General features: G+C 45.0%; 1 protein-coding gene across 4 annotated transcripts in view; it reads left to right on the forward strand.

The window, feature by feature from the left end:
• Positions 1-13,230, forward strand: part of ripor3 (RIPOR family member 3) — a 42,259-nt gene extending 29,029 nt beyond the window's left edge. For all 4 annotated transcript variants that reach the window (XM_061041778.1, XM_061041780.1, XM_061041777.1 and 1 more), the window contains 18 exons: positions 2,715-2,778; positions 2,895-2,938; positions 3,030-3,155; positions 3,464-3,609; positions 5,527-5,653; positions 5,764-5,924; positions 6,346-6,585; positions 6,719-6,812; positions 7,265-7,516; positions 8,173-8,318; positions 8,399-8,564; positions 9,313-9,442; positions 9,547-9,711; positions 9,809-9,973; positions 11,011-11,213; positions 11,649-11,732; positions 12,021-12,111; positions 12,224-13,230. In XM_061041778.1, the coding sequence (XP_060897761.1) occupies positions 2,715-2,778; positions 2,895-2,938; positions 3,030-3,155; positions 3,464-3,609; positions 5,527-5,653; positions 5,764-5,924; positions 6,346-6,585; positions 6,719-6,812; positions 7,265-7,516; positions 8,173-8,318; positions 8,399-8,564; positions 9,313-9,442; positions 9,547-9,711; positions 9,809-9,973; positions 11,011-11,213; positions 11,649-11,732; positions 12,021-12,111; positions 12,224-12,324 (2,505 nt within the window). In that variant the 3' untranslated portion in view covers positions 12,325-13,230. The remainder of the gene's footprint in view (positions 1-2,714; positions 2,779-2,894; positions 2,939-3,029; positions 3,156-3,463; positions 3,610-5,526; positions 5,654-5,763; positions 5,925-6,345; positions 6,586-6,718; positions 6,813-7,264; positions 7,517-8,172; positions 8,319-8,398; positions 8,565-9,312; positions 9,443-9,546; positions 9,712-9,808; positions 9,974-11,010; positions 11,214-11,648; positions 11,733-12,020; positions 12,112-12,223) is intronic.
• The last annotated feature ends 383 nt before the right edge of the window (positions 13,231-13,613 follow it).

Raw genomic sequence — 13,613 nt, forward strand, 5'->3', positions numbered from 1 at the left:
ACAGACAGAGGTCATGACCTCTCCTCTTTGAAACACTCGACCCGATTGGTCGTAAAAGGTCTGTGTGCATCTTCTCAGCTCATGTTCGTCTGTGTTCATCAGAGGGAAACATTTTAATGTTGGAAGGAAACGTGCAAAAGAGATGTTTAGAATCATAGAGCAGGGATCAGTGAGTTAGCAAGGAGCACCAGAGGTTAATAGACGGACAGATGGAGAGGATGAATGAGTCCTCAGTTGTCTTTTAATGAGCCTCGTCCTGCGGCTGCAAACTGAAACATCACCGCGGAGACATCACTCACTCTCAGATTATTTGGTTTGTCAGCGGAGAGTGCCGGAGCTCTGCTGAGGGAAACATGTGTCTGTTGGTCTGACTGCGTTTCTGGCTCGCCTCAAACACACTTTGAAATGTTTCTGTTGTCTTTAAAATGCTAAATTTTTGCAACATCAGCAGAATTCATACTTGTAGTTCACATTTTCTTTGTGAACATCTCTCTGCTTCACACCGAAGGAAACACCGACACAAACAGTTTGAAAGAGATGAAAAGACACTTTAAAGGAGCAGTATGTAACTCTGACCCCTAGTGTTTAAAATGGGTACTGCAGTCCAAATTCTAAACATTGTAGAGAGTTGCTGCAAGAAAACACAACTGAGAGAAATGTATCAACAACATTTTGCAGTTTTCTTTTAACTTATGAGGACAAGAAGTAAATAAAAGTTGTTCATCATTCTGCATCATTTTACTGCTTCATAACCTTTCATGAAATGCTGGAAACAGATTCCGTCTCAGAATGAGGCTGCAGGATGCCAGATGCTGAACTCTGACTTTTAGTCATTCATCATTCATACAGGCGATGATGTCATGAGTGACCTCTGACCTGCTGCACATGTGTTCACATAAGCCGTTTTCACATATGCACTCCGGATAATATCAAGATATTTACAGGAGGACTTCACCGGAGATTCTCCCGAACTAGCCGTTCACATATGCTCCTCACAGCGGGGGACTTTCCCTGTCAGAGGGGAGGGGGGTCGGGGGATTTCCCAACGTAAGACGTGATGTAAATAAACAACTCGGAAGTAGCGGCCGAAGCAACAGAGTCTGCTACACGACGCTATAATGAGAATATTTACCTTTATGTCAATGTGTAATCCAATGGAATGACAACATCCACAAAAGAGAGGAGAACAACATACTGATGAATAGAAAACATAATGCAGCCGTTTAATTATGTGCACGGAGATCGTAGTGGTCGCGTGCAGACACTTTAGCCGGTCACTGTATATAAACGTCATTCTCTTATGACTCTCTTCTCTATATTCGGCCGCTTTCAGACATCAGCTCACTCGGATATTCTGCGGATAAAATACTAGGGGTCTGGCCGGAGAAACTCCGGGTAAAGTGCGCGTGAAAAATGCGGCTGTTTGCGTTACCTCCGGGTAACCAAATCTCCAGAGTTTTTCAGGAGATTTCCGTATGTGTGAAAAGGGTATTAATGTGTTTCACCTTTTAGAACAACAGACCTGCAGATCAAATGAATGTGTTTGATTTGTGTACAAAACAAAGAGAAACCTTTGACCACATTTTGACCTGAAGGAAGTTCTTGTGACCAGAACTTAATGCCATCCTATCATTCAAGTCTGTTTAGATAGAAGGTCATTCTCTTCAGACGGTCTCAGAAAGCAAATCTGAAGCATTTGTTTAATTTTCTGCCACAATTGTTCTTTATGTGTTCATCACCAGGAGACAAATTTAATGTGACTTCCACTAAGTCAATAAAGTTTAATCTATTGATAATTTAGACATGAGAATCGACAAGATGTTCTTTTAATGAAAAACTGATTCTTTAAACTAGGGTGCTACTGATACGGGATATTTGGCGCCGATACAGATATCGATATTGGGGAGGAAACATAATCTGATACAGATAAAACGGCCGATATCTTTCTTAGCTCTATATCCGATCTGTAGAGATAGATAAATACAGAAATACACATTTATTCTGTTGATCCCTCAAATGCAGTTTTCAAATACTTGTGGAAAAGATTCATAACGAAGACAAGATGGTCACTCAGCTGGAAAGTAACTGAGCATGTACATGAATCACTGCTCGACACTCTGCAGAGTGATGATGCTTGTTGTGATCCATATAGCGCCCTCTGCTGGTGAAAGAGAACTGCTATATCTGAGATCAAATTAGCCAACACGATAGTCACTGGATATGCTAATATCAGCCGATATTATCGGTCAGGCTCTACTTTAAATACTCTCCTTTGATCAAACATCTTTAAAACTTCAGAGATATAAACCGTCTCGGGCTGCTGAGGTGTGAACTCGTTCAGTGATGTTTGGATTGAGGTTACGTTTTTCAAGCCGCCCTCAGAAGCTCGTGGCTTGTTCTGTGAACTGGTTTAAACAGGATTAAGCCAAACACAGCTGATTTTGTTGTGAAGTGGAGCTCCGAGCCTTCAGCTCACAGCAGTCAGGTGAAAGAGAGAGGAGAGAGACCAAAAACAAACATATAGTCCTTTAGAATAAAACAGAGAATCTTTAACAGCTCCAGTTTCATTGTTCTGAAGGTGACACTGACCTTTGACCTCTATTGGGAAATGGAAAAAGGTGAAACATTTCACCGAGAAAGTGACATGTTTAGATAAAACAGATTTATTGACTTCTTCTTAAACTCTACTCTTACCCAACGTCTCCTCGCTGCAGGACATGTCAGCCATGGAGGGAGAGTTAGAGATCCTCCTCGGAGAGCTGCACATCAAAATGAAGGGTACATACACACACACACACACACACACACACACTCACAGTTTATGAGCATGTTATCAGCTTCACGCTAACTTTTAAACATTAAACACATGTTCTCTCTCTCTCTCTCTCTCTCAGGTCTGATCGGCTTCGCTCGGCTCTGCCCCGGAGACCAATACGAGGTGAGCTAATCGGCGACTGTGAACAAACTTTATCATTCACAGCTTTAAGTCAAGAGTATGATGTCATGTCTTGATGATGTCACGCGACCAGGTTGTAGTGCGGTTGGGTCGTCAGCGATGGAGGATCAGAGGAAGGATCCAATCAGACGACACGCAGTCGTGGGACGAGGAGGAGATGGTCTTCCTCCCGCACTTACACCAAAACTTTGAGATAAAGGTCACAAACACACACACACACAAACACACACGTACACACTCCTTCTGTATCTAACACCAAACTCTGACTGGCAATTTAAAGCAATGTTCCTTTAAATTTAACCTGTGGGGTTCCACAAGGCTCTGTCCCGGGCCCCATCATGTTTTCATTAAAATCATCCAGAGACCCATCGTTAACTCCTAACACTCTCTATGCCGATGACACTCAGCTCTATCTCACACAAAAAAAATAAAATTGTGAGCTCCGATCTCTTTATCATGTTACCAAGTTAAAGTTAAAGTTCATGTTATGGTATCTGGTATCTGCAGGTATCGGAGGCAAAGGGTTTGGGTTGGCTGCTGGTCGGCATGGTGACGTGTGCGAGCGCTGACTTCTTCGTGGCGAGGCCTCAGCTGATGTTGGTGGACATCACGGAGCTGGGAACCATCAAACTGCAGCTGGAGGTCACCTGGAAGTACGGACGGACGGACACACACACACACACACACACACACACACACACACACACACACACACATTAAAGTCTCTGTCACTACCTCATCTTTATATTTTTACATCAGGGTGAATGTGCAAAGAAAGCCACGACATCAGGCTTATAGTTTTATTTGAAGGTAAGGTTGATGAATGTCGAAGCAGACAGAGTGAAATCAGTGATACTCCCACAGAGACAGGTAGAGTACGTGGCTGATTTGACAAGGGAATAGGTGAATGGAGAGCTCAGGAAATTAAATCTGTAGTGTGAAATATGAGCAGGTGTCCTCTGACCTTTAGTGTCGACCTCGGACATGCGGCCCCTCGCTTTATCCTGTGCTCGTGTCATCAGGTGATGACTCACATGAACGATGAGAACAGCTGGTCCACAAACCCACCGCACACTCGCCTCTCCAACAGGAAGGATGAAGAGTTGATAGAGGGAATGATGACATGTCGGGAGAAATATCAAGTCAGAAAATTAGACGAGATATGTTTCTCCTTTTGTTCCTCCCGTGCTTTTTTATTGTGCCTCCCTTCCACCTTACAGAGATGATACCTGCAGAGATAGAAACACATTCACACTGTCTCCCCCCGCCCCCTCCTCTCTAGAGTCGCTACTCATGCAGGTTACCATGTGGTGGACACTGAAGCTTCAGTGTTTAGTCAGCTCTGCATCGGTCTGTAAACCTTTCTGCGTTCTAACCTCTCTCCATTTTTCAAAATCATCTCCAATATTGATCCTAGTTTGAGCACGTTTCTGCTCGTGGAGCTTATTAGAAACATGCAGAGGCTTTTTAGGTCGGGTACAATCACTTCTATCTGAACCAGTTCTCTTGCCCACTTCCATCGCTGCAACACCTGTTGATTTGACCTGATAGCTGCTCTCATATCTGGCAAACCCCCGTGTGGGGGTGTCTTAAAACCGCCTACCTTCTCTGGTCCAAACAAATCCAGAGCATTCAGGACCAGAATCTAAAGTTAGAAGGAGGACATACTGGCTGCTGCATTGTTGTCAGAGAAGCCAGCACTTCAACATAGCATGTTTCCTTAATGTCTGATCATATAGTAAGCTCACTTTATCATTTCACTCACTACACATCTCACTGACTGGACCTTTAAAACACATAAAATAATCAAATTCTGTGTTAGATGATTACAGATTCCCCTCCAGCCACTCTGCAGATTCTCATATTGTTATTTTCCTCACTTTCTGCCTCTAACCTGAGCCAGCTGTCACTGAGCAGCTCACTGAATATCGAGTGTAAAACACACACACAAATACACTCACACACGGTCTGGTCTGTGCCGTGCCCCTGCACCGTGACAGATCACATTTCAGGGTTTAGAGAAGCCAGGTGGAGGACGTTTCATGGATTCTTAAAACACACGTAAAACTCTGTCGCAATCACACGCTAACACGCTAACACACAAACACAACAAAACCAGACACAACAGACTTCTGTTGATCCTTCAAATTAGAAATAAGCCGGAGATTTCTGCTTCGTATAAACACCTGTAAGCAACATCAGACTAAATGTCTGAAAACATCTTGTTTTTCTACGCTGGCCAACAATTTCAAACAAGCTGCAATGTTCCAAACAAGAAGAACATTTTTTAAATTTTTTAGAAATTATGGAAATTAAAACAAATGCAACGAGGGAAATGTGCTGCAAATTAAAAAAGCATGCTGCAAAAGGCCGACATGAAAAAAACATGCTGCAAGGACATAAACACACAAAGAACAGAGAGCACATGCAAAAGAAAACGCTGCATACTACCAGACATCACAACAGAAGTCCTCCAGGCCTGTAGGGGGCGCTCAGAAACTATAATTTTTAGTAATTGTTCAGTGATTATAAATGTGTGTGTGTGTGTGTGTGTGTGTGTGTGTGTTCAGCCCCTTCGACAGCTCTGAGAAGATAAGGCCGCTCTCCATCAGCAGACAGTCTGTGTCCAGCAGGAAGAGTTCCGTTTACAGCTGGACGGCCCCGAGCACGCCGTCCTTCTCCGAGAAATACTTCATAGTGAGTGAACAGTAAACGCTGCATGTCCAGTAGGAGCTTATACAGCTGTTACTTTAAGATGTCAGTCATATTTCACTGATGATGAAGGTTATCTTCCTCCTCCTCCTCAGTCGATGGTTCGAGAGCTGAAGGATGGAGATGGCTCGCTCCCGTCTCTGCTGCCAAACAGTCGACACAACAGAGGGGGCGTGTCCCTGATCAGCTACCTGTCCAACCCCTCACACACCTCCATGACACCCAACCACAGCCCTCAGAGCCCCTACATGCTCAGGTGAGAAAACCTGTTCAGCTGATCCCCATTTCAAACTCTCATATAGTGTCATAATGCAGGATGTCCAAACTAAACGTGGTCAAAGTGTCAGATCATGAGGTAAACGTATGTTGGAGTAATCCCAGGATGAGTCTGCAGAGGGCGCTAAACGCCTTGTTCTGTAAATCACGCCATTGTTCCCCGATATGAAACCAAGAATTTCTCCAGACGGCTTCAAGCCTCTATGTAAGCAGCTGAAACCTCTTACATAGACTCTCTTCTCCCAGACCTGGAGAGCAACCCTCCCCTGGCAGCCCTGCAGCGTTCTGCCCCCCTCAGGAAGGCTCCCAGAGAGCTGGCCAATCAGAAGTAATGCTGACAGCCCTAATCGTTATATATATTTAGAGATAGATTAATGTGATTTATTTCTTGTTCTCCACAGTCTGACGCGGGCTCACAGCTTCCCCTCCAGTCACAGTCAGTGCACCAGTCTGGGGGGGAGTCAGACTCACCTGTCCCTGGAGGAGGAGGAGGGGTCTATGGAGGCGTCTGTGGAGGAGGAAGAGGAGGAGGAGAGGAGGAGAAGGAGAGAGGAGAAGGACGGAGAGGAGGAGTGGAGTGTGTTAGATACTCTGTCTTCACCTGCAGAGAGTAAAACAGGATCTCTGCTCGCCCTCCACATGTGAGCATCAACACTTGAAAACTGCTGCGGGTCATGATTTCACCTAGACTGATTTATTTTAATGTCATGTTTGTGTGTGTGTGTGTGTGTGTGTGTGTGTGTGTGTGTGTGTGTGTGTGTGTGTGTTGTGCAGGTCGAGCACTCCCGACATCCTCAGAAAGAACACGACTGAACCAGAAGCAGAAACCCGCAGCGCAGCGCTGAGAGCTGACTCCGTCTGTGTTCAGGTAAAAAACACACCTGCAGGATCTTCTTCATCAACATCTGGACCTTTACTAACATCCTCAACGAGTCGGGTATCAAAGGCAGGGTTGGTAATGTCCTCCAGATCCACTTTTTCAGATTCTGGTTGAAATTGTCTTTAGGTCCTGACAGAAATTAATAACTCATGTTCTCTGAAAAAGGAACAAAGAAAATCCGTCATCTGTATCAGTTGGGTTGGGGGGGGGGGGGGGGCATAGACGGAGCACTGAGGGAATGCTACTTTCAAAATCATGCTAGTTTTAGAATATGACCAACCCTGCCTTTAAGTCAAATACAAGCAAATGACAAACATGGACTGTTTTACGTTTAAAGTGTTGAATCATCTTGACGGTTTTGAAGACTTTTACTGAGTTGGCTTTTTAATTACCCAAAACAATAAACAACCAGTCTTCAAACTCTTTGATGTTCGTTCCAGGACTCTCCAGAGTGTCAGTCCTACTCCGTCCCTGTCTCGCCCTCACCTCCAGCTGTGATCCCTCCCTCACCCACCACAGATGCTCCGCCCCCTGGGAGGCCAGGACCCAGCGCGGCCCAGCGTAGGGCACAGTCACTCAGACTGGGAGCCCTGATCTCAGAGCTGGAGAGAACTTTACAGAACCAGAAGAGCTCAGAGAAAGAGATGAGAGCGCTCGACCACCAGATACTTCATCTGGCTACCATACTGAAGGTACTTAAACACACCTGGCTACCATACTGAAGGTACTTAAACACACCTGGCTACCATACTGAAGGTACTTAAACACACCTGGCTACCAGACTGAAGGTACTTAAACACACCTGGCTACCATACTGAAGGTACTTAAACACACCTGGCTACCATACTGAAGGTACTTAAACACACCTGGCTACCATACTGAAGGTACTTAAACACACCTGGCTACCAGACTGAAGATACTTAAACACACCTGGTTACCAGACTGAAGGTACTTAAACACACCTGGCTACTATACTGAAGGTACTTAAACACACCTGGTTACTATACTGAAGGTACTTAAACACACCTGGTTACTATACTGAAGGTACTTAAACACACCTGGTTACTATACTGAAGGTACTTAAACACACCTGGTTACTATACTGAAGGTACTTAAACACACCTGGCTACTATACTGAAGGTACTTAAACACACCTGGCTACTATACTGAAGGTACTTAAACACACCTGGCTACCAGACTGAAGGTACTTAAACACACCTGGCTACTATACTGAAGGTACTTAAACACACCTGGCTATGATACTGAAGGTACCGTGTGTACTTCTACTCACCTGAAAGTTTAAAAACTGTGACTTGTCGTAATAGTTCGCACCTGTGTTCTCCGTCAGAACAACCTGTCCCTGCTGAAGAGTTCGTCGTCAGAGGAAACGCTCGCCGTGGAGGAAGTCCTGGGCAGCTTTGACTTCCTGTCCCATGACTTCAACGCTGATGATGACACTTCCTGTTTGGGCAGCCTGAGGCTTAAAGACAGCGGGTGAGTTCACGGACGGACAGAAGGGAATTAAGCTCTGGTTTTAAAGTTTTATAACGAACCTCTCCTCTCCGTCTCGGCAGCATCAGCTCCTTCCAGCAGAGCACTCTGAGGAGTCTGGGCCTCCTCTCCACCAGGAGCCAATCAGCTTCAGAGGAGGAGCTGGCCTTTGCCCCACTGACTTCTGGGAACTGGGGTCTTGACCAGGCTCTGGAGACTCACCTGGATATCTGCTGCATCCTGCTCCAGGTGCAGAACGTTTCTAAAAGCTTTGATATGTTTTCTGTGATCTTATATGATGACTTATTTTGTTTTTAACGTATTGCAGTTGATTTAGAGTTTGTTTGTTTTTCAGGGTTTTAGCAGTAGCCTCACTTGATGGCATCACATGAATGATTGTAGTTCATGTCCTTTGTCCATCTCCATCCTCAGACCTGCTTGTTTAAAGGGAACATACTGTGAAAAATCCACTTGTACAGTGTTTTTGAACATATATTTGAGTAACCTGAGTGTCTACTGACCCACAAAATGTGAAATAAACCCATCCAGTCCTTTGTTTGTGGTCTGCATAAGTCTTACAACACAGAGAAAAATGCTCTGTTTCTAATGTGCTCTCCTTGTGATGTCACAGTGGGGTTCTGGTAAAAAAAAAATCTCCTCCCCTCCCCTGGTATCTCCACCCATGAACTCCACCCCCAGCCTAGAAAAAAAACTTTTGAGCAGGTCTGCCATTTTTTATTCTCGCTACAGAGGAGTGATGTCTACGGGGAAAACTCAGGGTGGGCTCATTGGATTTAAAGAGACACACACACCAAAACGGAGCGTTCTGAGAGAGCTGGTTTATACAGGGTCACAGACCTCCTCTGGTGCTTGATTCATGTTCATATTTTGACCAAAGCACAGCAGCACAGATGTTTCATTTAGACCACAGGGGACTGTTTCAAAAGGTGGAGTATGTCCTCTTTAAGTCTGACAGATTTTCATGATGTTTCCTCAGATGTTGAGAGCGACGGACTTCCCTCCGTCCAGACGGGAGTTGCTGGAGGAGACGAGCCTGCAGGCTGAAGTCCTGGACCGAGTGAGCGGTCTGCTTCTGGAGAGGAACGACAACATCTCTGCTAAAGACAGTCAGTAAAGACCTGAATCTAATGCCAGTCCAAGTCATGATAGAAGTTTTATTAGTTAATCATTTGCAGCGTGCATATGAACGAGTTCTTTTCTTCTCCTTCAGTCCTGCCGAAGCCTCAGAGAACGAGGGACGTGCTGCTGTTCTGGGACGAGTGTGTGAACGACAGCAGCTCTCCTTTCTGCTGCAGCTCGGACACGTTCTGCAGGACGCTGAGGAAACGTTACACACACAAGGTGAAGGCCAAGCAGCCCGGGCAGTCAGAGAAAGGTACAGCGCAGTGGAAGAGGCTTACAAAGGCAAAAGTATTTAATGCAGCATTATAAGTTGCAGCAGATGACCTAGAAGCCCCCTCCTCTCCCCTCAGTGTTCTCTCAGCTCCGGCAGCAGCTGCAGACGGTCTGTCGGACGGTTCCCGCTCCTCGTCCTTTCTGCAGCCCCGACAGAGTCTCTCTCTTCCAGCTGTCCGTTTATCTGAAACGCTGGAACATCACGGGGCTCGGAGATCACATCTCTCGTCTCTCCAGAGAAGGTACAGACGATATCTACACAGGGTCTGCACACACCTCCACTAATCAGTCAGCTTTGGTATCCAGAGCGCTTCGGTTTTCTTTGACCACGTTTTCAGACGTCACTCTTTTAGTTTTCTTCTTTGCACAACAATGGAGGTGAACAGAATTTAGTTTGAGGCGCTCAGAGATAAAGTTTTATACTGTCCTTTTGCAAAAAGATGATTTTTCTGAGGAAACGTGTTAAACATAAGGATGTTATCCTTATTAAGTGTTTTTTTGTGCCTTTTAGCCTTTTTTGTAGAGGGAGAGAAGCATGGACTAACAGTGGATGTATTCTTGTTTATAATTTAAACAAGTTGTATATGAAGGTTTTAATTAAATTAACTTTGTGCCCAAAAACTGACCTGAGTAAACGTGAGTGTGTGTCTGCTTGTGAGTGTGTGTGTGTGTGTGTATTCGAGGAACAGTCTGGGAACGTTCCAGAAATTCCAGCTTGAAGGCATCTCTACCATCTGTCACTGCCAAACAGAGTGTCTTTGTGTGTGTGTGTGTGTGTGTGTGTGTGTGTGAGAGCTCCTTAAAGGATCAATAAAGTTTGATTCATCTTTAATCGGATGTAAACAAACAACATAAACATATCCTTCCCTCCTTCTTTCTTTCCTTCCTTCCTTACCTCCTTTCCTTCCCTTGTCTCCTCTCCTTTTCATGTGGCTTTCTGTTGATGTCTGCTGTTGGTTTGCATGACACAATAAACAAAACAATATTTACATATTCATCTGTGTGAAACAAAGTCCAACTGACTCTAATCAGCAGGCGGGTGGAGTTTAATGATTAATGAAGACGATAAGAACCAGAAAGGTTCAAAACGATACGAGTTCATTTATGGTTCAAGTCTTTGCTTAAATCCGTCTCAAACATGAATATTGGCTGAAGAGATAAAATATCTCCTCCGTCTGCAAATTGAAAAGAAAAGTGAGCTAATCCAGAACAGATATCAAACTGTCTTTGTGGTTAAATTAAATGTACTCTGAATTATATGATCCCTGTTGTGTTTCAGAGTACTTCCTGTCTGCCCTGAGGGGCCCCAAACGGAGACGGGCTTTAAATAAAATAAAGGGGCGGGGTATCTCAGAGCTCCTCCCTCTTGGATGCACGCTGCAGACTCTAGCCGCCCTGCAGATCGACTCCAACCACAAAGTGTGTAAAGCTGCTGCTGGGTGTCTGTGCAGAGCTGCAGGCTGCAAGACCTTCAGGAGCAAGGTAACAAGTCTGTGACAAACTGTTATTACACTCAGTGTCCACTAGAGTCTGTCTCCTGCAGTGAGTCAGTCCTCATAGAGCCCCATGTTAAAATGTCCAACTTTACAGCTGCAGTTTCTCCAGTGTCCACTAGAGTCTGTCTTCTGCAGTGAGTCAGTCCTCATAGAGCCCCATGTTAAAATGTCCAACTTTACAGCTGCAGTTCCTCCAGTGTCCACTAGAGTCTAAAAGTGATTTAGAATTAGGGGGCGTGGCCTCTTTGAGTGACAGGTGGGAGCTGCTAGCTATCTGCTAGGTGTCCCCTCAGCTTATTTAGTCCCTGACCTTTAACCTTTGGGCTGTGAATGTGTCGTTAGAAGCTTGTCTCGGTTTATTTGTTAACATACAGAAAAAGTCGCAGCATGAGTCACGTCTGTCGTCATGTTTCTCCTGCAGGCTGTCGTTTTTTACACAGAGAGTCTGAAGAGCTCCGACGTTGAGATCCAACACGGATCCTGTCTGGCTCTGAAATGCCTCAGGGTGAGAACACACACACACAAACACAAACACACACACACACACACACACACACACACACAAACACAAACACACACACACAAACACAAACACACACACACACACACACACACACACACACACACACACACACACACACACACAAACACAAACACACACACACACACACTCTTAGTTTGTCAGAGTCTTCAATTCTTCCATTCTTTTAATCGCCGAGGTTATCAACCTCTGAACATGTGTGTGTGTGTGTGTGTGTGTGTGTGTGTGTGTGTGTGTGTGTGTGTGTGTCAGGCCTCAGAGAGCGTGGACCACATCGCAGATCTGTGGCGATCAGAGGATGAAGATCTTCGCAGCGCTGCCAAAGAGACCGTCCTCTCCTTCGGTACAAACATCATTATAGTTTTTATGTATTCACATGCTTTCATACTTTTATTAATCCTTTATCTACCTGTGTGTGTGTGTGTGTGTGTGTGTGTGTGTGTGTGTGTGTGCAGGTAAGAAGGGTTACCTGGCCTTCCACAGGATGGACCAGCTGTCCTGTGAGCTGGAGGAGGAGGCGTATCAGAACCAGGAGACTGAGATCACGTTCCTCTAGGACGAAACGCTCTAGTCCTCTAGGACCTTTGAACTGGCAGAACCAGAGCGACAGGATCCTCAGAGTCTGGACCAGAGACTCACCACGAACACATTTTGTGTCTCAGACGGATGAAGAAGAAGACGAAGAAGAAGAAGAAGAAGAAGAAGAACTTTGTATTTCAAGAACAGAAGCCAAAGACACGAGAGAAGATATAGAGATAAAGATGGAGACTCTTACTCTCTCTGGATCTCTCTCTTCCTGCACGATTTGATCTCAGCGTTTAGATCATCAGACCAAAGTACTTAATTATAGGATGCAAATGACAATAACAAAGATAACTGATGATATTAAAGGAACATCAGACGAGAAAATATTTGAGTTATTTTACCTGCAAAGATTTAAGGTCCCCTGAAACCCACCTTTCATCACTGAGACTTGTGCAGGTGCTGCCCCCTGCTGGCTGTCTGGGTGAACTGCAGCTCGTGAAGGTTCCTGACCTGAGGATGCTTTCCCTGACTCCGCTGTGGTCAAACTGACCTCTGACCTCTGTGACTGAGTATTTAAGGAATGTTTTTGAGGTTTTTTTTAAACGGCGTGGGAAGATCGAGCAGAGGACGTTAAATTTGAGCTTTTTCTTTAATCCTCAGCGAGCGAGCACGGGAAAGTTCAACATAAGGAAAGTGAGCAGCACGTTAAGGAAGGTTTTTGACTTTTGAGAGATGAACCAGCACGTTATCCAATCATATCATTACTCTCTCACTACATAGACTGACGCGTGGGGTCAGATACTCAGCCTTCAGTCTTCAATCAATCAGCGTGCAAATTGATCAGAAAGCAGGAGAATAGACGAGGCAGGACGTCACTGAGAGGATCTCGACTAAAACATTATTAAAATTAATCCAGAGGGTCTTCACAGAAGTCTGCAAGAGTTGAGAGACACTCTGCATAATTTAAAGGTCACATATTTAAAGTCCTCTTCCCCATGTTCCTCTAACTCTAATATGTGTCTCTAGTCTTCCTACAAACACCCCAGTGATGAGAAAAGTCCATCCTCTCCGTCTTTTCCCTGCTCCACTTTTCAGAAAATGTGTGCTCAAACAGGCCGTTTGGAGATTTTCCCTTCATGACATCACAAGGGGCAGTAACCCCTCCCCCAGGTGGGTGACACTCCCACAGCTAGGTGTTTGTTCTGCCCTCTGAGTCTGCCTTCTCACCGTAAACAAGAGGACATGGAGAGAGAAAGCCCGAGTACACCCAAGCCCTTCCAGAGAGGGGGCGTGGTCAGATACAGCTCATTTACATATTTA

The sequence above is a fragment of the Labrus mixtus genome, chromosome 7, assembly GCF_963584025.1.
Source record: "Labrus mixtus chromosome 7, fLabMix1.1, whole genome shotgun sequence".
In the NCBI taxonomy this organism is placed as follows: domain Eukaryota; kingdom Metazoa; phylum Chordata; class Actinopteri; order Labriformes; family Labridae; genus Labrus; species Labrus mixtus.